General features: G+C 38.5%; 2 protein-coding genes across 3 annotated transcripts in view; both read left to right on the top strand.

The window, feature by feature from the left end:
* LOC145478210 (uncharacterized) overlaps positions 1-10,772 on the top strand; it is a 38,897-nt gene extending 28,125 nt beyond the window's left edge. The window contains exons 10-26 of the mRNA XM_081456158.1: positions 1,715-1,856; positions 2,379-2,658; positions 3,357-3,416; positions 4,082-4,172; positions 4,334-4,425; positions 4,616-4,674; positions 4,787-4,960; positions 5,059-5,169; positions 5,552-5,705; positions 6,317-6,458; positions 6,561-6,604; positions 6,676-6,834; positions 7,328-7,621; positions 8,075-8,197; positions 8,554-8,613; positions 8,755-8,912; positions 9,974-10,772. Coding sequence (XP_081312284.1) covers positions 1,715-1,856; positions 2,379-2,658; positions 3,357-3,416; positions 4,082-4,172; positions 4,334-4,425; positions 4,616-4,674; positions 4,787-4,960; positions 5,059-5,169; positions 5,552-5,705; positions 6,317-6,458; positions 6,561-6,604; positions 6,676-6,834; positions 7,328-7,621; positions 8,075-8,197; positions 8,554-8,613; positions 8,755-8,912; positions 9,974-10,211 — 2,381 coding nt within the window. The 3' untranslated portion in view covers positions 10,212-10,772. The remainder of the gene's footprint in view (positions 1-1,714; positions 1,857-2,378; positions 2,659-3,356; positions 3,417-4,081; positions 4,173-4,333; positions 4,426-4,615; positions 4,675-4,786; positions 4,961-5,058; positions 5,170-5,551; positions 5,706-6,316; positions 6,459-6,560; positions 6,605-6,675; positions 6,835-7,327; positions 7,622-8,074; positions 8,198-8,553; positions 8,614-8,754; positions 8,913-9,973) is intronic.
* A 667-nt stretch (positions 10,773-11,439) lies between these two features.
* On the top strand, positions 11,440-23,583 carry LOC145478211 (protein regulator of cytokinesis 1-like). Of its 2 annotated transcripts, none has more exons than XM_081456159.1 (16): positions 11,440-12,227; positions 12,980-13,289; positions 13,834-13,902; positions 14,166-14,330; positions 14,800-14,973; positions 15,047-15,196; positions 15,338-15,408; positions 15,744-15,820; positions 16,921-17,057; positions 17,256-17,351; positions 17,567-17,713; positions 18,009-18,082; positions 18,313-18,358; positions 18,605-18,760; positions 20,509-20,694; positions 22,590-23,583. In XM_081456159.1, exons 1-16 carry the CDS (start codon positions 12,214-12,216, stop codon positions 22,665-22,667), a joined length of 1,950 nt encoding a protein of 649 aa, XP_081312285.1. In that variant the 5' UTR covers positions 11,440-12,213; the 3' UTR covers positions 22,668-23,583. The 2 variants fall into 2 exon arrangements, with proteins under 2 accessions (XP_081312285.1, XP_081312287.1); XM_081456161.1 differs by having other exon boundaries at positions 11,461-12,227; positions 18,605-18,757.
* Positions 23,584-24,424: the final 841 nt, after the last annotated feature.

Below are 24,424 nucleotides of genomic sequence, written 5' to 3'. Positions count from 1 at the left end.
CGTTCTAAACAAAAAAAGGTGTTTCATCCTCTTTTTCGCGAAAGCCCTGAAGTGTTGCACGTGATAAAATGCTTCGTTGAATAATATGTTTTTTCCCGATATCCGGAAAAAATTTATATTTCTGTTTTTAGTAATTGTGCGGGGTTAAAAGGGTCATCGTTATAGAAATCAAGTAATAAAGTAATTAGATTAAGAGGCAGCTGACTCTCCTTTGCATTTTCAAGTAAAGCCACATCGATGGCCAACTTCAGCTGAATTAAAGTTGAAACCTGATTTTTTTCTAGGGTCTCTCCAAACGACAAAAATTGCCAATTTATTTGAATCGAATTACGATTCCTGCACCTTTTAAAACGCTGTTGAAGTTGTCAAAGATTGAACTAAAAACACAGAAAACAATATTGCGAACGTCTTCCTCAATGTTTGTTTGTAGCCGTTCAAATATTGCTTTTGTTTTGTGGTCCAATTCATTGTGACAATCATTGTCATTTGCTCTACCTACGTCATCAACTTCTCAATCACTTAGATAGGAGCCATTATCAATACTAATATATGAGAAGTTATTCATTTTACAAGTCGTTGCTTTACTCTGCAGTTTCTGTGTGATTACGTGCGTTAAGGTAATAAGGTGTACGAAGGCACTGGTGGGTTGGCTAATTAAGTTACTTAAGTTTTCCTGTCCATCAGTTTTGTGCACTTACAAATCCGAAACACAATATGTGTTTTAATTAAGACCTTCCTGACCGACCCTTTGTGAGCTCGTGTACAATTAAACAGCCAATTAGCAGCAAATTGGCTACCACTCTAACAAAAACAGCTGACTTCATTAAGATGCGGGCACGTACCAAAAAAGAACCATTTTGAAAGCTGTTTGTCGAGAACTTTCTGTAACAAAGAGCACCATACTTGTTAATGTTAGACTGGAGAAGGTGTCGTCGAAGAAGGAAGGCAGGGATGCTCAAAAATAGGGTCTAACATGGAGATTTGTAAACTTCTTGAAAGGTACAATGTCAAGAATCATCTGGCACGAGCTGGTTATTTTGTCAAGGGCATATTTTAGGTGTTGTTTCGATGGATAATGATAGGGCGGTAGAATTAATTCAATTTTTCATGTTAAACGTCACTGACAATTTATTGGTTCAAAAATTATTGATGAATTTAGGCAATTTTATGATCGAAAACAGCAAAACAAGCGTGGAAAATTTGCATATTATTTTGTTGCCGAGGCTCGTCCCAAGAGATTTGTTGAATCAGAAATCCATTTAACAATACAAAGGAGACTCAGCGTCTGACGCACATAACCCATCATTTGCTGGATTTATTTGTTACTCAAACACGGTGTCAAAACAACTTATTGCATGGTCTCTCGCGTTGTCGAGTGTTTCAGCAGTTTCCTGTGGTGATTTACAACCCTGGCACGTTTTAAACCACGTTTTCAAATATTCAGGAATAGTTTTACTTTTCTCTGTCCTTCATAAGTGAATCTGTTGTTTGAATAACAACCTGATCGATAAATATCGTCGTTAATATTGCCAAAGAGTTTATTTCATCGTTACTTCATGTATGTGCATGAAAGAAATGGGAACGACAGTCGAAGGTAATACGACAAGTTATGTACCAAGCAATATAGACTTGACTACCATATAGCACGGTGGTCCGGGTAACTTTAACAAAATCTTGTTATCTCTAAGCAACATCCGTTTCACTGTATTTATAGCTGAGTATGTGCTGTCTTTGGCCGGAATGAGCGAGGAAAACTTCAAAGAGGCCATTACCGATCAGTACAATGATTTGTATTGGGACGAGGACCTTCTTCATGATATGTACGAAGCTGTCACAGGCGGAGAACAGAGTAGAAGGTTTGTCACATCAAACTCAACTTCTTGAGGCCACTTACAAGATTTCGATATTTTTTCCTTCATTCAGCCGCACACATGTATGAATGCCACAGTCTTTGAGAATGGAACTTCTTCTTCTCTCATGTAACGCGTAGTCAATAGTACGGTCTTTATAGTATTTCTAGGTCTTGAAAGTACAGTTTTACTAAGTAGTTTACAAAAGTCCTCTTATCCAAAGTTTCAGCAATATTTTTCATCAAAATTGCCTTTCGTTTTGAGAATCGTTCACAAATGACAACTGAAAATACCGTATATAAGTAACTGCTTGCGAGCACCAAGTCTTTGTTAAGGTAAAACTCAACACTGTTGGTATTAACGTTGGGTTATGAACTCACGTGATAACAAAAACAGTTCGTTAAGTTTATCGTCTCATGAAATTAAAGTTCACAACATTTTACTTGAAACCTTTTTGGGGGGCTTTGTTAGCCATGTTACAGTGTATAGAGTGTACGTGACAGTAGAATTGTTTTCTTTTTTTAACAGGCCAACCTTGCAATTCTCTGAGAGCACTGTCAGTGACATCAGCCCTCCGGAGTCTATCAACCTGTCTCGCGAGGAATCCCACCTCAGTCTGGAGCCTTTGTATTTTAACTCCATCTCCAGAAGCAGCAGTGAGAGGAGCGGGACTGGGGCGAAGGACATTCTCATGTCTCCGCTAGGAGAAGCTACCGAGTTTCTGCCCATCAAAATTATTGCTCCTGAAATGCAAGCGGACATCCAAGAATTGTTAACACCTATTTTTGACGACTATCACAGAGTAATGGTGAGCAAAAAGATGCAGTGATATATATATTTACGGTGTATTGGAAATACTTAGCTATCCACAAATGTAATATTTTTAACCAGTCTTGGATAGTCCAGGCACTAGATTACTTGATAAATAGAACACTGAGCTTTCCAAAATCCTCGGATTTTATCCTGTCGCTATGACGATACATGTTTTACAAGGAAACCACACTGTTAATAGCCATGGGGCTAACTTGTTGGAATTTAGGCTAACACAGAAATTAAAAATATTTTAGATTTTCCTCATAAATTTAATTTCTTTATGTATTTGAAGAATTGGTGAGCTGGATAAAAAACTACCATCATATTGTCATGCGCCCTGGCTCTTTTGTATGATGTTAATAATGACGTTCAATGAATATATAGACAGTTTGCTGGACATATTGTGGAATATTCTTGTTCAGATGCTTATGACCTAACCATTAAAGGAGCTGCGCATCTTGAAAAGCGTAGCCTAGATTTGTCCAGTTCGTCGTTTGTAATCCGTGGTAATCTTCTCCATCCTTACTTAACCATCCTTGTTCCTTTATGGTTTATTGTTATCTCTTTAGTGTTTTTTCTATCGTGGTTAATATTTTCAGGTTTCCCTCAATATAGCGGTAATTTTGTACGCCAAAATAACTCAAAATACCGTGACTGAGCTCCTTTAACCATTTTGTCATTCTACCCACTCAGGGAGTCAAACTGGCAACGAGCGTGGAGGATCTGACGGAAAAACTGGGAACTAAAATTATGGTAAGATACTAGCTTTGTAAGCAGAGCTAACGCTTGTATTTGAAAAGTAATCAATTCAGGAAGCTTGCACGACTCGCGTAAACCAATGGGCGCGCAGATAGTGTCTTCTCAGCCAATCAGGACAAAGATGGTGTGCTTGTGATGGAGTCAAAGCGAAGATGATATCTTCTTTCTCGGCAAATAAAGAGCAAAACTAAAAGCACTTGTGACTTGGCCCGGGAGACATCCCGCCATTGACACCGGTTTCATGAGTTTAGATTAAATCGCTGTACTAGCACAGTCTTCAATTGAGTGCCGTAAAAACCAAAACTAAAGTAATCACTCTAGCCAATCGCAAAGGACAAAGACAATCCAGTGAACCAATCAAAACTCGAAGGAATAACATGTAGCGCGGGAAAACGCGTGAGAGTGAGTCACGATTAGTTTTGATTTTACTTCTGATTGGATGAAAAAGTGGCGCGAGTTTTTCAAGCCAATCGTGTAGCTTAGTTGATGTAAAACCAATTACTGCTCGATACTCAAATGAAAACCGCTCTATTTTTACTCATCGTGAACACCACATTACACCGCAAGTCGTATTAACTACAGCTAAAAATGTATTTTCGGACAGATGTCACGTGAAATCCAGAACACATGCGAGAGCTTAATCAATCATTTTTTTCCAGGAAATCTCTCAGCAGCTAATGTTGGAGCGAAGAGCTAAGAAAAAGAGCATGAATTCCTACAACAAGATGGCGGATGTGGAGAATAAGAAAGGTGTGTTGAGCTAACTTTGTACACTTGAAGTCTGACTTGGACATCACGATACAAGACCATAAACTACAACGGACATGGGATGTGACTAAGTAAACCCAAATCCTTATGAAGAACCCAAAATAGGAATGCGGTATTGATCTGGTGTGTATCGTCTTTTACAGATGTGAAAGACCTGGCCTCTAAACTGGTCAACGAAATCGAGGAATGTGATAAGAAAATTATTTACTTAAAAAATGTTCAACGGCAATTGAGGGTGAGTATGAGTTTTGTCTTTACTTTACTGTGTGGAAATTTAACGTACGGCATAGAATGGCTAAACAATCAGCACGGTCTAAACATAAAAACTGTTCAGTAATGAATTTGCTACAAGAGTTTTATTCAACTAAAGTATGTTCGGTTCCGATACAAATATTTTAATCAGTTGCTATATTTTTGTTTTTTAGAGTGTGTACGCCGAGCGCTTTGGAGTAGATACATCGCTACTGTATTCATTTCTTGTGAGGTAAATTGAAAGAGATTGTTCCTCTAATGTCTTCTAACATACACAAGCAATTCCATCTGTCATGAAGGAAAACCACTGATATTTTGTGTGTGTATTTCTCCCCTCTTTGTAGCTATAACAAGAGCTGTGTGACGTTAGTACCGGAGTTGAATAATAGCTTCTTAAACTTTTCTCCGATATGGAACCAGAGGGTGAATGAAAGCACAGATATCGTGGATGAGTCACTAACTGGCCCCTCCCTTCAATCAGGGACCAAACTTGGCTTGTTCTCTTATCTCTTCGACAGGTGAATAAAACAAAATCTGTTTGATTCGTTATTCTTGCTGTGCTTTACGAATGATCCTGGTACTAACAGAGATACTGTATATATTTTTGTTATTTCAGACACGCCATGAGTCAGGCTTATGTACGATACTTTCTTTACACTTTCCGTTACGTTTCCACTGCTCAAGAACTGTTCTCTTTCATCAGAGAAAAATGCTCAGCCTCTCTAAGGTAAGGACGGAGAACAATAAGGTTATGCTTCAACTTAAGATTATATTTTTATGAACATTGACTCCTTTAAAAATGAACAATGAGGTTGAGAGAGGGAAAACTCTTTGTGATTGAAACACGAATTTTGACACGTTTAAAACCAATACGCATAACTTAGAATAAGTTGACAACTATTTTAGGTAAAAGTAGATGATGTTTTGAGTGTTAGGCGTTAGCCCCTTATCGCACCAAGTAGCCAATCAAACCCCATCTTCTCTTTAAATCTTCGAATCACAGCAAAAGTGCAGTGAAGCTGAACACGTGTCGCAAATGTTCTCATCCGGCTACGCCTGATACAGCATTGGTTTGAGGTATTAAATGACACTTGTGTTTATCTCGTCAGAACGGACTCCTCTGGCCAGGTGTATAACCATCAGCTTCAGATCCGATACCGTGCTCTGGACCTGTTGTCTGAGTGGATTGACGGTTATTATCGGTTTGACTTTAAAACAAATCCCAGTCTTATCAAAGAGCTGCTTGCATTTGTTAAAGATGAGGTAAGATTTCACTTTGTTCTTGCCTACTTTCCTACAGGTCCTTTTAGTCTTAGGCAAAGCGACCTTACGGCTCATTATTGACACGTTGTTCCTAATGAGATTTTATCTGATCTTATGGCCGGCCTCCATGCAAGGAGAAAAAGAGAGAAGAACTGTAACGTTTCCCCGAAACCGGATACTACATGGTCTGCATGTATGTTATTTACCGGCTAAGAGGTCCATATAGTGAAAGACTGTGACCGATGTCTTGAAAATGCTACCCGAGACCGCAGGCCGTTGGCAGCAGTTTTTCACTATACGAGGTCAAGTTTTTCACTATGCAGACTGACCTTAAGCCGGAAAATAACATATTTATTTTTTCCTCTCTCTCTCGAATCACTTTTATAATTGTTGACCTTTTCCACACACAACAGCATCGTAGGAAAATCCGGGCCGCACTAAGAACCAATCAGATTGCAGGATTTGTTACCGTACCCTCTTAGAAAAAATAAATGTGGATATTACATCACAAACATAAGTACAAGACATACTACCATGCAAAAGGCCGGAAAGACAAGTGTCGGACTAGGAAATTCAATCGTGTTAATCATATTCTTTTTACTTTATCGCAGTTGATTCTCGTGGATAGAAGCGAAAGAGGTCATTACTTGATGGAACTTATTGCAGAGAAACAGAAAAGGGATTCAAACAATAACATATGGTCAGATGAACCCAGTGATTTCGTGGCTGTACTGCAGCTAGAGGACCCCCAAGGTATCGAAACGTTCTTGTACACTGTTTAAACGTTTTCGAGAACAAATTTAAAAATGTGTTAGCAGACAATAGATATTTAACATTCTTTTTCCTTCCTTTCAGGTCTTAACCCGGTAGACGGCAAAAAGGACTCACTAATAAGAAAGGTATATTCAACAAGAAAACATTCAGATTGGAGTCAACAGATTTTTAACGTTAATTTATTATTTTTTGGCAGCCAATGGGTAGCCGCAAGTCCAAATCACCAGTGCAGTGCTTCCGAAGAGCCACGCCCGAGAAAGGCATGACATACAAACCAACCCTGTACCTAAAGGCTCTTTCAGTTCTGGACCACTCGTCACGAATCCTGGCCGAGCAACTTGCACTTATACAGCAGGTAAAAGACTGCTCAATTTTGACAGAGTACATTACAAAGTTAACCAGAGTTCCAAGGTATTATATTGTTGCACGCCATGACATCTCTCTTTCATCCCTCCCTGAGCGCCTACCACATGGCGTTTTACCAAGACCTCCAGGTGACATGTATACTCAATAATATTGAAAACACAGGCATCTTTTAAAAGGGTGTTTTTCATGAACGTTTTTTCAAAAAACCGGAGTGGGCGTTCCCTCTAGAAAACAGCTTTCAGGTTATTGGAGACGCGCAAAGAAGTACCAGTTCTGGAAAATCGTCTTCCAAAACGTACTTGGATAATTGCCATTCGTATAGTTCATTTAATAGGCAGATGGGAGGGAAACTTGAACGTTTTTACTCTGGCCTTGCCTTACAAGATGCCATCTTTGTTCAGTTCATTCTCACTTAATTCACTCGACCCCAAAAGACACTTGAATACACTTCACTGAGTCATATATCTTTTATTCTGTTCCAGGACTTGTTCTTTCACATTCACCCTGTACATTTCCTAAACTCTCGTGCGCATGGCATTGGTGTTGGTCGGAGCCAGTCCCCCAGCAGAGAACGCGACAGCATCTTTGGCTTCAGTACCGGGAGTCGGCGCGTCTCGGAGCTACCCGCCAGTTCCGGGGAGGTACCCCTCCCTTGGGAGCAAAATATGTACGTCAGCGAGCCCAGCACCGATGGCCATCTGGAAAACCTCTTGGAACATGCGCAAGACGTGTCCTTGTGGGTGGCTGTTGAGATCTGCAGTGCGTCTTCAATAAAGGTAATTATATTTGGGCAATAGATTATGATCCTATTCTCTTGATATGGGTTATTGACCAGGCGTGAGGTAAAGATGGCTGGAAAATGACCAAGTTCTTTTTTTGGCGTGTTTATGGACTGAGAAGGACTCTAGGTCCATAAACATGCATAAAAAGGAACGAGGCCAATATCCAGCCATCTTTACCAAGCAAGCTTTGTCAATAAAGGATTTATTATTTGGAAAAGAACACAATTTTCTTGCGAGACACAGCGGGTAATCCCTAGCCGGCAAGATAACCTCATCTTGCCCGCTCGGGTAGCCAATCACAGCAAAGGATTCGGTTCATCTTGCCCGCTCACGGAGCAAGCCATATAATTAGACTATTTACTGCAATATGTGTCACGTAATCCATAAAGTAATCGAATGCCAGATGATATAGTTGCAAACAAATCTTTCTGTACCGTTGTGTTGTAGGCTCAACTTGCCCTCATCACCAAGTTTGTGAATGCTGCGCGTTACTGCTGTGAGATTCGTAACTACAGCACGTGTTTCCAAATCGTTGACGCCCTGGAAATGTTTGTCATCAGACAGTTACCGGTAGGTTACCCAATCATTGATAGTTGTTGCTTTGTAGCTGTGGTATCATTGGATGTAATTTGCGCTGTTATTGGTAGTTTACTTGGTCACGTGGTATTGGCAATTCAAACGTGGTTGCTGCGGGATAGAATGGAGTTTGGTTGAATAACGTTCAACAATTTGTAAAAGAGTTCAACACATTTGTTTTTTGTCTTAATCTGTTAAATATTTATTTGTAGTGATATTTGTGACGTCTTGGAATAAGTTATCAGCCCCCTAGTTGCGCCCTTTAATCTCTTAGGCAAACATATATTAAAATGTCTCTAAATAATAATAAGAAACACATTTATACAAATAACATATTAATTGCTCGGTAGGTTTGGAAACAGGTTCCCACAAAAACAGCGGAAGCATTGGAAGAACTTAAGGCCGTCAAGGTAAGTTTTAACCCTGACAAACCTAATGCCTTTTGTAAGATATCTATAAAGAAATGCGCAGTTCGCTTTGGCAACAAATGATCTAGTTCTATCTAAACCACCGTAAAAAATTTCAATCAGTTGTGTTGTCCTCTATTTCAGGTTTTGCTGAAGACAGACAGCTCGTGGTTGATGAAGAGTGAAGCGTCACGTGACAAACCCACAATTCCTTGTTTCCTTTTGTTTGTTATTCACGTTCAACAGCAGGAGCTTGGAGGGTTCACATTACCTAACGACATGTTCAAGTGGACAAAGATGAGGTAAAGAGACAAGTGCCTTACAATGTTTGACCATTCACGAAAAAACCTTACATGGATTTGTCGAATGAACATGACGTGAACTCACACGAATTCTCTTGAACAGTTCTGTAAGGAAATCTCGTTTCTCAAGGACTTTGAAGAAATCTTAAGGTTTTCCTGTATTGCCATCCATTTTCCTCCTCGCAATCTTTAGTCCTTATCACCTCTGGGTCAGACCATTATTGTTGGGTGTCCTGTGACCACTGTCATGCGTCTTGAGCTTTCCCAAGTTGTATCACAAAGAGGTGAAAATTTCCCTTTCAATTCTCACTTTATGTATACAGCTTTCTCTATAACGGTAGCGAACAGTTATGAAACTGCTGTTTTAAAATAGCCAGTTTGAGTTAGTGGGTTTTTCTATGTCTTTAGAGCAACTATGAAATTTGCACTGAATGACCCTGTCAAGGGAACTGTCATAGGCCAATGTGACAGAAAACTACAATAACCCACGTCTTGGTTTTGACAACTTTTCCCACCTTTTCATGTCGCTCACCTCTTGTGAAAAAAGCTCTAGCGAAAATACGGTAGCTTAATTCATTCTGTACTTAAGAAAGAGGAACATGACTTCCTTTGATGATTGCACTCTAACCGGCGACATGTCATACCAAACACCCGCCTTTTTAAGCTAGATTGTTGTTTCTGATATTTTAACAAGTAGGAGACTGATTACTTAGCCTGCGAATGCAGACGTATTTCCGGCTGTCGCTTGTCTCCACCGAAAATAACGTCTGCGAACCCGAGCCAGGAAACGATTTCTGTGACGTAATGACTTTTGTTTCTCCTTGGCCAATCAGATTCCACGATAAAATGAAACTCGAGTGCTCCTGGCAGCGAATACCTCGCGCAGTAGTTCTGGGGCTACTTGAGCTAAACTGTGATTGGCTTAAAATTCCTACGTCGGAGAAATCGTTTCCTGGCTCGGGTTCGCAGACGTTATTTTTCGGAGGAGACGAGCGAGAGCCAGAAATACGTCTGCGTTCGCAGGCTACTGATTACTCAACTTGTTTTTGTTTCAATTACAGATCAGCGGCTCGTTTAGTGGACCAGATACGCTTGTTTAAACAGATGCGTTATGCCTTCCAAACAGACGACGAATTGAAGGACAGACTGAAACAGCGTATACACGAGTGCAAAAAGGAAAACCTCCACGCCCTAGCTTCTGAGAACGCAAGCAACTTTCATTTATCATCTTCACATGGCTCTAGGAAATTCCATGATGCCTTTAAGAAGATGAAAGCGACATTCGGCAGCCATAATTAGTCCTGTTTACGACTTGGTCATCTGTAATTTTCAAAAAGTGCTATGATAACTTCCAATCACTACATCTATTTTTGCGGAGAAAATGTTCAGGTTATACTATGTGTTGTAAAGTGATAAGCGATAGATTTTATTTACGGAGATCGTAATGGAAGTTAAGATACCTCCGCCTGTTTACGCGGAAAATAGGTGAATTTTTCGCAATTTATTATTATTATGATTGAAGAGTTTGTTAAATCGCAGGGTTTGTTTGGAGAGGAGAAAGTGTAATATGTACACTAGTTAGGATTTTGAATAAGCAATTTATATTTTACTAAATAGTGCGGAAATTCCATTTTCGTCTTTGATAATGTATATTTGTATAAAATAAGGTTTTTGCATGATATTTTATTTGAGATTTGTCTGATGGATACGCCGTAAACAGTCCCAGCTATATTTTATTATTTCAGATTAATCTATTTATTTATTACTTATGGCGGCTGTCGGTTTTCCGGTAGTTAATTAAATAAATTTCAATTAGGAGAAAAATGATGAAAAATTTAATTAAACGAGTTTTCACTTTGACACTGTTTATTTTGTTTTTAACATTTCCTTTGCGCGCGACTGGGTGAAACTGTTGTCCGCGCGAGAACTGTAATTAAGACAGGAGATGGGCGTCGCCCCAATCTTCCACGCGGGTCTTTGTCGTACTGTGCCCGTTCCCACGCGCTTCGAATTTTGTGACTTATAAGCGATAAAACAAGGAATATGGAGCTTGTCAGAAAGGACCCAAATTACGTCAATGCCACAGGCCAAAACTCCAAGCGCGACCACTAATTAAGGAGCGCACTGGCAAAGAGGAGACCCCAGAGAATTTTGGACGAGCCAATATCTTATGCATGTGCGAATTCTCTTCTCTCAACACCCACCACGAGGGAAATGAAGAAACTGCCTGCCTGTTTAAAGGCCATTCCTCCCTTGCTTTTTTTCTGTTTTTGAAATATAGCAGTTTTCAATTAGTACAATGATGGGGCTTGCCGTATGCATTTTTGATCTTTTTTTACTTGTGCATGCGCAACAGGAAACAGTTTAGGCAATCATTTTGGGATTTATAACATAATTCGAGAAAAAAAGTAAGCAGAATCAACGTTTAGCGTTTTAACAATTGATTCTCTCGTGCAAGGCTGCCTAGAGAAACTGACAGCAATATCATTCCGCTGCTGCGTGACCAAACAACAAAACTACCACACGTTGCGGGAAAAACGAAAGAGAACATTTAAATCAAACTCAGTGAAAACATAAACTGTGCATTTTTACATTTTTCCGGGGCCCGGTAACCCGGGGCCGAATGTTTTTTGGGGGCATTCCTAAATAAAAGTACTGTTCATTGTCTTGTTCGATTCCGCGTCGTCGTCAATCATCCTCATGTTGTAGAACAGCTTCTGAACTCTCCGACTATGTCACCCTACGTAGCTTCAATCCCCACAGCTGTGTCTGTACCTCTCTCTCCTCGCGCTGTCCCTGAGGCCTTTTCCAATTGTTTCCTGGAATGTAGCAAAGGGCAGGGAGGGTACAGAAACTAGACTACCTAATGTCTTGATATTATCAATTTATTGGTGTTCGACGAAATTGTCGAGTTTCTCAACTTTTCTAAATCTGAGGATCGAACATGGATTCGTGCAAGTGATTTAAAAAATGTTTTTCTGTCGATTCTTCCTGGTTTTGTATCAGCAATTTTTTTATTGACTATTTCCGTTAAATGTTCTCGGCCCGTACCCCCGGGGGTGCCGTCTAGTATAGAGTATTTATTTTTCGCCTATATTTTTGCATAAATCACAAAAAGGATTCTTTGTGACTCTTATACCAGCCATCTTTCCCTTTGCCGCAGAAAAAGCCAATTACAATTCGCAAAATCAGTCACGTGACAAATAGAGACCGTTTGCGGGTCTTTTCAAATACCTACATTTTACAGTTGTTTTCGTAAGTAATTTTTCGATTGGAAATTTCAAAAATCCTACGAGCTGAAATGGAAACTGAAAGGTAAGGATTGACTATAGCTACTTTTTGCGAACGTTTAGTAATTTTCTGGGAGCAAATCCGGGGAATCCGGGGCCGTATTTTGATCCTCGCGTGATCGACCATGATGGCGGACTCGACGAAGTGCAAGCTTAGGTTGATGTGGTTTTCACAAGGAGAATAATGGCTTTCGAATCCCTTAGAATATTTCTTGGTTTCAGCGAAATTCCTTCTTTATCAAGATCAAAGCGTATATTGAAGTTAAACGCATAACAGATTAGTCTAAAGGTGTGGTAATTAAACTTAGTTTGAAACGACAGACTAACAGTCCTATAGCTAGCTAAGCTCGCGAGAAATCTGTCATAAATAAGTGTACGATTTTTTCATGGTGTCGATTTCCACTGTGCAGCTTCGAAATTAGATTTAAACTTAAGCTTTTAATTGTAAATGCCCCCTTCTTGTTGTTAACAAATTCTGCGAACGAGTTCTTCCTCCCACAAAGTTTTTATAACTATAAGATCCACGTTTCACGAATCCAAGTGATAAAATAAGCTGGTATTGATCTTAGAAAGTGGCGGTTATGTGGATTGTACTGTTTAACCGAACCTTAAATAATATACAATCTCAATGAAGCAAAAAGAAGTGTCGTTCTTATATATGACTACTTTTGTAAAGCATGGTAGAAGCCCAAGGGCTCCTTGTAGCTTTTAAAATCCTGCATACAGGTAGAAGACTGAATTACAGCAACTCTTATTTGATCTAATTTTATACATCAGCACTACCAAGAATACCAGCAGGCATCTTTCTACATCTTCGGTGGAGGACAGCGTCCGAATGATTAAATCTGAAGTGATACCTTGCTTACAGAATGCTATGCAGACACTGCAAAACATCTGGAGTGAAATTGGTTTAGAAGAAGAACAAAAAGAAGAAAGAACTAAATCTGTTTTGTTTCATTTACGAAATTTATTGCAACAAATGGTGAGTGAGGAGGAGGAATTAAAAGCTACACTACAAGCAAATGTAGAAACTTGCACTCAGGAGTTGGATAAACTGAGTGAAGAACTGGGAATACCTGTGTTCAAGGTTAGTGATGAGAGAATTTGATGCTTGTTAATGTCCAGACACTTGTAATCAACTGACAGACAGTCACTTGGGGTTTGACTGTTACCTGTGTAGCATATTCTGATTAACACTTAGAGCTGTAACCTGTGACACCTGTTACGGCTGAGTATGCTTGATTTTTCCTTGATGCTTTTATGTTGGAAATTCAGTACCAAAACTGCACAAGGGTCCAAAACTGAAAAATAGCCCTGGTGAAATGATCACAACTTATCACAACATTGTTGGGGGTGCAACATGCCGTAAGAGTTTGGCTCCCCTGTTGCCACATGTTGGGTGTTGTTGGCTCAAGTTTGAATATGGTCAAATTTGAGCCAACAGCACCCAGCATGTTGCAACACATCGCAACAGGGTGGCCAAATGTGCGCAACACGTTAGGCCAAACAATGTTATGCATTAAAATGTTGTGATCGTTTGGCCAGGGGCATACATACATGTATTCTAATGTATCGTCATTATAAGATGTTCAGTCATTTAATATGTTTTATTTGTTATGTTGTCATCTTAGCCAGAGAAGCAAATGAGTATTCTTATGCTGGAAAATGAACTTCGAACAAAAGTGGATGACCTTAAACTGGTAATGTTACTTTTGTAATGTCATAATATAACTGTAATTTATCATTCAGGCTTTAGTTAGGTAAGACTTGATTTCCACTGCTCTTTCAAATGCAGTCTCATTTCTCTCTAAGAAGAAGAAGAGGAAGTAGGAGATAAGGGTCATGGCTCCTTTACTGAACAGAGGCTGGTAATCAAGTCTGTGGTGACTTACACTCAGAATGCATCTCATGCATGGCAACGCTAATATTAATTTTGTCTTGTGTGGACTGAATTAAAATGCAGGAAAAACACGAAAGGATGAAAAACTTGAAGAGTTTGAAAGAGAAAGAAACAAAGTTATGTGAGAGGCTATGTCTTCCTGCTCATAACCTGGGAGAAGTCAATGTACCAAACAAAGAACAGCTAAAAGAATTGGAGGCCAATGTAGAATATTTACAAAAGGAACAAGTAAGTAAAACAAAACAGTTTAATGAGCTATAAACATGTTGCTGCTATTTTCCTGAAACAATAACATTCTGGCCAAACTTGAGAGTTTTTATTTTTGCTTTCATCTGGGTGTATACAGATGACACTTTTTCATAGCCTTCTAAAAGAGATTTTAAATTTAGATTTCAATGCCCAATGCCGTAGTTTACAATATTGGCCTGTTCACTTTTGAGTATAGAGAAAATATTCATTGCCTTGCTGGACCTTCAAATTCTCAGAGCATATTAATAAATTAGGATGGTCATACGTAAGCAGAATCAATACTTTGAAAGCAAAATAACTATGAGGGATTAGGAAGAGTAACATGTTTAATGTTATAAATATCCTTGCACTTGTGATGTCTTTTGTCCACATTTGCACTTTGTCATGAATGGATCATTTAGTTGCCAGACATGTATTTTAGTTGGTAATTGGGGATTCTACATTGCAGGTGAAAAGACTGAATACATTCAAGGAATTGAGACAATTGATTCAAACGTTGTGGAGGGAGTTAGAGGCAGTTCCTTCAACAACTGTAGGACAGGACCTGGCTAAAGATGATGCTGAAAAAACATTTAAACTCTCTTCTCTGAATATTGAGGCACTGAAAGATCTTAAATGCGAGGTAAGGCAAAATCACTTTCCCTCGTCTCATGAAATTTACCAGTTGACGCTCTAATCATGACATTTTTTCTCAGCTTGAAAATCAGCACAAAAGGTGCGAGACAGAGTCATCTCAATTAAGAGAGACAATCACATCACTTTGGACCAAACTAGAGATTGACGAGTCAGAAAGACAAGCCTTTCTTACTAAACACAATGGATGCAAACCTTCCGTCATTGCAAAGGTGAGGCAGTAAGTTAGTTTAACTATAGAGCTATAATGTATACAAGACTTAAAGTCAATTACAGGTGTACGACATTTATGTGATAGAAGTGAATGTTATTATGCAAGCACTTGACATCAATAATATTGTGCTAACTTTCAGCTGAAAAATGAAGTCCAAAGATTGCAGGCATTGAAACTACAACACATTCAGAAATTCATTGACGGCCTCAGGTATGTCTGCTTACAAGTAAATTACAGGTATTTCTCAATAATGTTTCAGGTCCTTTTTGAAGGAGCATAACTTTTCTTAGACCACAGTCTTGCACTGAGAGTTTGAAATAGCGGGGTTCAGCTGTACAAGTATTTTCGGTTATATATAACATGATGAAAGTTCCTCCAGTTACATAAATTTACAGAATGAAATAAATTACAGTCTGCATGTAACATGGTGAATTCACTGGATTGTAAGTCCTGGAGGTTACTTGTTGGTTTAACCCACACAATTTCATTTGCTAACTGTAGCACAGAACTCTGTTACTGATCTGACTTATTTACTGATCCTTCAGAAAGGAACTATCTGAGCTCTGGGACAAGTGTTATTTTGGTCCGGCACAGCAAGAAGAGTTTACCCCAGCTTTTGATAGTAAGTGTGAACAGTGCTGCTACTGGCTTACAAGTTTATCTGGTTTTACTCTGCATGTACATTTTCATATAAGAAGTCATGTGATAAATTTTAAGTTGATCAGTGTTGCATTGTAAAAGATTTATTGTTCTGATTTGCCTGCTCGTAATGAAGATGTTTGTGATCATTGATGAAGAAAATTGACTCAAAAATTGCAGTTACTGTACATCTTATGGGCATGAAAAATGTGCAAAGCATGAAATGCATTCTGACAGCTACATTGCGTTAACTTAGTTTTTTGCACGCAATGCAGGTCTATGGTATTGGCTTTTAGTGTTATATGTATGCAATGCATGCAGACGACTAGGTACATGTAGGTACATAAACCCTTTTCACGCTTTACAAGCCTATGGTTCTTGGTAATAACTTTATACTGTAGTATGCAATGTATGTAGAGGGCTATGCAGCTGAAGTCCTTTTGCACACATTGCAGGCTTATGGTACTCAGTAATAGTGTTACAGGTATGCAATGCATGCAGAGGGCTACAGTAGCTGTAGCCCTTTGCATGCATTGCAGTCCTATGGTACAAGGTGATAGTGTTATAGGTACGCAATGCGTGCAGAGGGCTATGTAGCTGAAAACCTTTGCACATATTGCAGGCCTATGGTACAAGGTAATAGTGTTATAGGTACGCAATGCATGCAGAGGTCTATGTTGCTGTAAATGTTGATACACAGTGTAGGCTTATGGTATAATTACAAATTCCCTGAAACTAGATTGAGTGACATTGCTGTTGTGTCTGTATTATTCTTTATACATGTAATATTAGTACATACACACTCAGTGATCTTGGTGTTTCAAGCAATCTGATTGGTTGGCTATCTTTGGGTAAGGAACATTATTCACCCCCTACCGAGTGAATAATGCATGGTCCAAGCAAAAATAAAATGGCTGGCGTAAACTCGTGTTTTGCCAGTGTTTTTGAAATGGAAATCCCGCGACTACAATGCCGTACCAGAAAATACAAAGGGTCGATCTAGGGTATTGATCAAGACTCAATTGCGGATGCCTTTAGTACACATGATCCCCCATTTTCAATGTCTGTTCTTTTAAATTTCAGACAACTTTACAGAAGAACTCTTGGCACTCCATGAGCATCAGGTGGAAGTCATGAAAAATTACTATGATGGAAACAAGGAAATTTTCAAACTTGTGGAGAGAAGAGAAACTCTGTTTAAGACAATGGAAGAATTTGAGGTGCTAGTTATTTATTTGCATGTAATATTGGTTGACCATGATTAAAATAGAATTGACAATGACAATAATATTGTTGAAGTCACTGTTCTAAGACATGATCAAGGTAGTCATAGTAGTGCGCATAATTATTGTCTCATGTCAAAGTGAACTGTTCCAAAGTACCATAATGTGCTTTTCTCACTCTTTTTTGTTTTTCAGAGTCGAAAAAATGATACAAATCGCCTGGCAAACCGTGGTGGAGCACTACTCAAGGAGGAGAAAATTAGGAAGGGAATAAACAAGGAATTACCCAAGGTGACTTTGATCAGTCATCCTAATGATAGTTTGTGACTGCTGTTGTAAAGTTATAAAAGTCAAAATGAGATCAAACCTTTTTGTAAGTGGGCACTGATTAACCAGGGAGGACTATTAACCCATCCATCATGCTTACTAGTTACAGAATACTGTTATCTATTTTTTGATGTCCTAAAATTAAATTTTAATTGACTACATTGTGGTTACTACGTCAGATTGAGCAAAAGCTGACGGTTCAGATTGGAAAGTGGGAAGAGGAACATGAACGGAGTTTCCTAATCAATGGTTGTCATTACATGAACATTATTAACAATCAGTGGGCAGCATTTAATGCACAGAAAGAACAAGAGAAAGTAGAAAGGGTAAGCAACAAACCTGTTACTAAAACTAATAGACCTGCAATGCATACAGAGGGCTATAGCTTCATCAATAGAACTAGATGCAGATGCACCTTCTGTGCATGCACATTGGATGTGTACAGTGAGGTATTTAACATTTATTACCAGTTAATGTTACATACTGACATTTGCAACAGAATAAATTATGAATTGTAGTTAGAAGTATAACTGTGATAAGAATCCAGAGTATAGTTCTTGAGTAACCGATGTTTTATATTATTTGAGTAATTTAACTGTTTAATAAAATTGCTTCTCAAAGCACAAACGACAACAGGAGCTAATGGAGAAGGAGATGGTTTATGGTAGCAAGCCAGCAACCACACCCAAGAAAAGGTATTGACTGATATCTAAAGTTATGTCATGCATGCTGTTTAATATCATCAGTTCTGCTTGTACACCTGTATATAAATTTATGGCTGCCATTTGATGCAGAATATCCACTGGAGCTTTGGTTAGTGCCAGGTCTTGTTGACTTGGTACTGATCGAGACAAAAGCTAAATATTTCAAAACTTTATTTTGATTGATAACATTATTAATAGACCTAATATTTCTTCATAATCAGGCCTATGGGAGGAACCACACCAATGAAGACACCAAAACGAATGAAGGTGAGTGTGAGTGCAAACAACAAGCATTTATAAGTACCTTTGTAAATGAGAGCTGTTATGTAAGATTTGTTTTTTTTTTTTGCAAAATGTTTTTCCTTTCTTATGTTTCAATTTGGGTTTAATATCTTGGCTGATTAAAAACAGTTTTTTTCACTAACTCAATTTATCTCCTAAACTGACCATTGCAACAGCCAGTAGTACCCAAATTGATTGTCACTAGTAAGAAGGCTTTTCTTGTTGCCATAGATGCAAGACTGTACCACATCAACACCATCAAGGTTGCCACTGCATTCTAGTGTTTGCCCATCCCCCAGACCTGCCAAAGGAAACACAAATGGCCGCCCACCAGTTGCCACTAAATCAAACATCAGACGAGTGGCCAAGACAATAAAGAAAAAGGTGGTGAGCAAACACAAATAACATATTGTTACCCTCAGCACTCTGTCAGGTCGGATTGTGTGTACTAAAGGCATCCGCGATTAAGTGTCTCGAGATTGATACCCTTGATTTTATCGACCCTCTATTGACATGCCATTGACATCAGCTCAAACAACTTTCATTTGGCATCTCCATCGATACTAATGGTCAACACTACAGTCGAACCTCGATTATCAGGACTTTTTCCCTAGTCCCAAGTTTTTCATGTATATTTATTAGTCATGATCAAGATCCGTACCAATATTCATTTTAAAACTATAGCATTGAAAAGTGCTTGCAAAAGCGAGGGTTTTTTTTGCTTTTAAAGAGCAAAAGCAGCGCTTGCACGCGTCATAACTAATGAAGAACACTTGAATGAGTTCTGATTGGCTCAGAGTTGAGTGGTTCAAGATGTACAGTAGACCATATTGTTTTCCAAGCAATTTGTTAAAGTGTTGTTTCATGATTAAATGTTGCTTTATTTAAACAGTTTTGCTCTTCATTAATATTCATATTATCGATTTTCTGGACCCTCGATTATCCGGACTATTTCGTCTGGTCCAAATGAGTCCGGATAATCAAGGTTCAACTGTATATCGATATATCTTGGTCGACGGTGGGTTGACCATCAGGTCAACAGTCGACTAATTTTTGCAGACGTGCCATTGAGTGTCACTAGATATATGAGTCAGGCGACACTCTGCCAACTACCAAACAACGGTTTATCAAGATGTTAATAAGATGCTGATCGAGGGTCGATCAAGGGTATCACGGGTACCACGGGTCATGCCTTTGGTGCACATGATCTGTCAGGTCTTCCCAAGTAAACTGTGAAGCTGCTAATTGAAAATACAAAATAGGAAAACATAATATTAATTATTATTTAATATAGTTAAATGGAATTTAACATAGTTAACAACTAGGAGCTAGTCTGGTCAGTAGCGTTTTTATAGGCGGTTGTCAGTGTCTTGGCCGTCTGTGAGCGTTTGGTTAGCGTTTGATATAGTTCTATGAAATTTTACATAGTTTATGACCAGGAGCCTGTCTGGTCAGTAGCATTTTTGTAGGCGTTTGTTAGTGCCTTGGCCATCTGTTAGCGTTTGGTGCGTTTCTGTAGCGTTTGCAACAGTCATATGGTCGTGAGAGCCCTGGGGCTGACATTGTCCAGCGGTATATTTGGTTAGTACATGTGTTGTCGTCCCATGTGCTCACAGTGTGTTCATCGCTCTGTTAGTGTGGCGTTGTGGATTGAATTATAGTTTAGCGGTTCTCGGCGTTCCCTCCCTATCCCCCCCTTTCTTTTCAGCATTTTATTTTATTTATTTATTTATTTATTTATTTACTTATTTATTTATTCATTTATTTTCCACCAATGCCGTCTGGCTTGAGTGTGACGGGTGCCTGTAGGGGGCTTGGCGCGGGGGGCTCGTGGCTTGGTTGCGGGTTGGGCAGGCCAGTCGGGTGTTCTAGCGCTTTGGGGATGTGACTGCGGTTGCAGCCCCCGGGCTTCGTAGGCACCTTCCCTCCACTAGCGACTTGGGTGTTAACATGTAATTAAAAAAAAAACTTAGAAATAAAAGCAGTTTGCTCATTAAGAAATTTAACACGTCAAGAATTTTAGCCAGGTCAGAAACCAAACTATGTGGCACCTGTATCCTGACCAGTCGTCTAGGCTTGGAGTTCTCTCTATTGGTAAGTTTCAGTGATCAATAATCTGCTTTTCCTGTTAACAGACACCTAACAAGAGGCAGTCAGCCAGACTTGCTGTGAAAAGAAGGGTTCTTGGAGAGAAAAATGGGAACACAAGCAAAACGCTGAATAACACTGGTAACACATCAATTCAAGTGGTGAATGGCTTCAAATCATCCAGCAAGACTAATGAATCTTTGGTTGTTTGTACCTCATATAATGAGTTTGCCGTAAGTAAATGAAAGCTTACTAAGGTTTTCAACATTATTTTTACACATGTCAAATCATTATGGTAATCAAAATTACCATCCTAATGTACATGTATGTTAGATTTAATTGGTGGCTGAGTGCAAAACTGTCCTTTCTGTAAGCTTTCTGTATTTTATAACTTTACATGGGATAATAGTTATCCGATAATTATTATCAGTGAGAATGCACAGTGTCTCAGTTATTTTATAAAGATCAATAATTACTGTTCCTCCTGTTAAAATTCATTTTCAAGTTGTGGGAGGAATCAGTGGAACACATCTCTAAAATTAAGGTAATTCCTCTGAAATAAAAGTGACAATAAAGTTTTGTTCAAACTTTGTCCACTGAACATTTATCATATTATAACTTAAATTTTGAAATAAAAAAGGGGGGTGCCCATGCTCATTAAGGAGCAGTGAGGCATTGAAAATGCCCCATTTTGGCATTATTTAATGCTTATTATAAGAACGCAATCCCAGTAATTGTAAAATCTTTGTGAACCCAGACTCATAAGAACACGTATTAAACTACAGTCAATACATTGTGTCGAACACAAATAAACATTTTAAGTTTGATTCAGACAGAAAGCTAAATCGTTAATTAAAAATTTGAACCAAATTTCTTGACGTGGTTACCGACTGCAAAATAGAAAAGACCACAGTGTGTCTGCTATTTTTCTTATTTATTCAATTTTCAGCAATAGAAATTAGATCAGTCTTTTCTCACGCAAAGCTTATGATTAGTTGATTACAACGACTAGGAAAAAAATTGGGGTGCCTGTGCTTGTTGGTGAGCTAGAGCCATTTTTCAACTGACAGAGCTCAATATCAAGGCAAATCCGTCATGTTTTCAATATGCGCGTGCATGAGCGCGCGCTAATGACACCATAAATTATGCACAGTAAGGATGCACAATGCAAATGTGAGGAATGACCTTAAATACAGCTTGAATGAATACTCCTAAAAATAATGGCAACATGCCAAGGGGCATCAATAAACATCCTTTATGCTAAACATTTCCCAGCACCAACAAGGCACTTTCAGGGACTGTTGATCACTCTTGAGTGAGTATTATCTGGTTGTTGTTATCATGATACAACTCTGGTTTTAAATGTTAGTATGCCCCGCCTTTAAATGCTTTTGACACGGAAATATTAGAGACACATGTAGCTGAATATACTTGGAAAATAACTTATTGAAGGACAGTGCTAGTCCATAGGATTGATAGATACTTAAAGTATATTAAATTACTGAAAGTAGCATCAAAGAAGCAATTAAAATAGTTGCATTCAGTCAAAGACCTTTTTTGTGTCTTAATTGGGGTACATGGTTGTATTGAATATAATTATTGCAATGAGTGACTTTTTGTGTTGACCAAAATGAGTGCTCAGTACTGATGAAAGCAAGGTTTTGGGATCATGTGAACTAAAGGCATCAGTGGTCAAGTGTCGATTGACAGTGATGATCCTAACCCTCAATTGATCCTTGATTGACCCCTTGGTTAACACTCAATTGACACTTGATTGACATTTTGGTCAACAGTCTACTAATTTTTGCATACATGCCAGCGAGTTTCAATCAATACACCTGAGTTGGTCGACAATTGGCCGACCATTGACTAACTATCGATCAAGTGTCTACTGACCAACTGTTGATCGATCAATTTCTCTGGAAACAAACTCCCCTAATCCAACTAACATCTAGCTTAGCTGCTTGGCTAAAAGTTAATAATTATTGCTATTTACATCATTCTTTGAGAGCTGGGTGTATATCTTAAATTGCAAGCTATGGGCATGTTGTAGCTGTTGTTTCACTCCTAAATGCTTTTCTGTCTATCTTAAGCAGGCATCTGATGAAATTTCTTTGTTCTCCCTTAGAATGGCCTGGACAAAGAAGAGAATAACTGTCGTAGCAGTATGCTCAACAGAACACATTCAATGATCTCATTTGTCTAACAAGGGGTGCAGTCGTGCAGTACTAATTGCCTCTTACATGAATTTGCTTTTAATCATAAAAAATGTCAACAAAAGAGTTGTAAAAAGGAACACTGCCATCAAGTTTGGATTCAGTAGTGCCTTTTACCAAAGGATAACATCATTCTGTTCTTTTGTGATGTCATTGTTTCTTGTAATAGAAGGAAAGCACAGTGTTAAATACTTTAGCGATTTTCTTGTCCATACTGTAGTTTCAATCTTCAGGTACATTTCTAATGAGTTTTAAGATGATCAGTTGTACAGAGTGTAAATATTTCGTTTTTAAAATAGTTTTAAGATCAGAAGCAAGTCATATTCAAAGTAATAAGTGCACAAGAGGTTGATGTCTGTTTAAACAGCTCACCACTTTCATCAAATTTTAGGTGAAAACATGATGCTATAATTTTTGTATCTTCAGCAAGTATTTTTATTCTGTTAGTTTCATGTTGACAGAATATAATATACATCCTGTACAAGAATACAAATTTATTTGCCATCAGCTTAGTTTATTCGTTTCCTAATGTTTTATTGACAAAATATTGTAAAAGCAAAACATTAAAATGATACTTCTACCCAATGACAATCAGTAAATCAGCATCAGATAATTTTTCTTGCATCTAAATTACATAATGTAGTATTTGGGCATAATATTATTGTTCTGAATGTCAGTTATATGTAGTATCAGCTTGCTGTTTTATGGCACTTGTCACCTCACTTAGCCTCTAGCACAAACAGTGTGTGGGCTCGTTGTGCAATCTTCCTCCTGGGGGAGGAAGCATTACGTGACAAGCCTAAAGAGCGATTGTGCTGGAGGCTATACCTCACTGGACTAGTTCATTCTTGACAACTAGTTGTACATAGGCCACTAAAATTTCTCAATAAAAAGACCACTACTTTAGATTTGGTGTAAGAAAAATTGGGTCATTAGCAACACAAGTACAAGATTGAGTGCAAATGCTACTTTTGAAATTCATTCTAGGGTTACATTCCCAGAGCCCTCACACTTTGAGGTGGCCAAACACAGTTTTCGTGCACGCTTTTGGTGATGCAATGCGCACAAGGATTGCAAAAACAAACATGCCATCAATAGAGTGATCATTTTATTTACTCAACACCTGCACTATCTGTGCTATTTTTCTCTTATCGAACGCAGTGTATTGATGGCTTTAGTCTTTTATTACAAAGATTTGTTAGAAAAGCTAACGAATCAAAGAACCCAGCAATTCTCAGCTTAACAAATTGATGTCAGTTTTTTATACGTCTGTCCTCTTATTGAAGATAAATTGCATCATAACATTGTCAAAGTGGCTGTGGAACCACGAGCCGCAGGCGAGTGGTTCGGCAGCCACTTTGACAAAGTTATGACGCAATTTATCATCAATAAGATGACAGACGCATGAAAAACTGGCATCAATTTGTTACATTTCTTTCATGCAACTGATTGTTCACATGATGCAAGCAAAACTATGAAATATCCAATGATCCAAGTTTTGCACTCTTCATTTATCTGTTCATTTTGGCTGCCTACATTCCAACGATTTGTGCACAAATTCTGAGTCTTTTTTCACTTTTTGTATCCAAAATTAAAAAAGCAAAAAAATGAAAAATCTTTTAAAATCAACATAATTTTATTAATTTACATTATTTTAATTTGACAGCTTGGCCACCAACTGAGAGACTCCAGACTTGGACCATACATTTATAAATCAATGTCTCTGACACAGACCTACATTAAGCTT

The sequence above is a fragment of the Orbicella franksi genome, chromosome 2 (genome assembly GCF_964199315.1).
Source record: "Orbicella franksi chromosome 2, jaOrbFran1.1, whole genome shotgun sequence".
In the NCBI taxonomy this organism is placed as follows: Eukaryota; Metazoa; Cnidaria; class Anthozoa; order Scleractinia; family Merulinidae; genus Orbicella; species Orbicella franksi.
The sequence above is the reverse complement of the archived record's forward strand: the minus strand, read 5'-3'. Positions and strand labels throughout refer to the sequence as shown.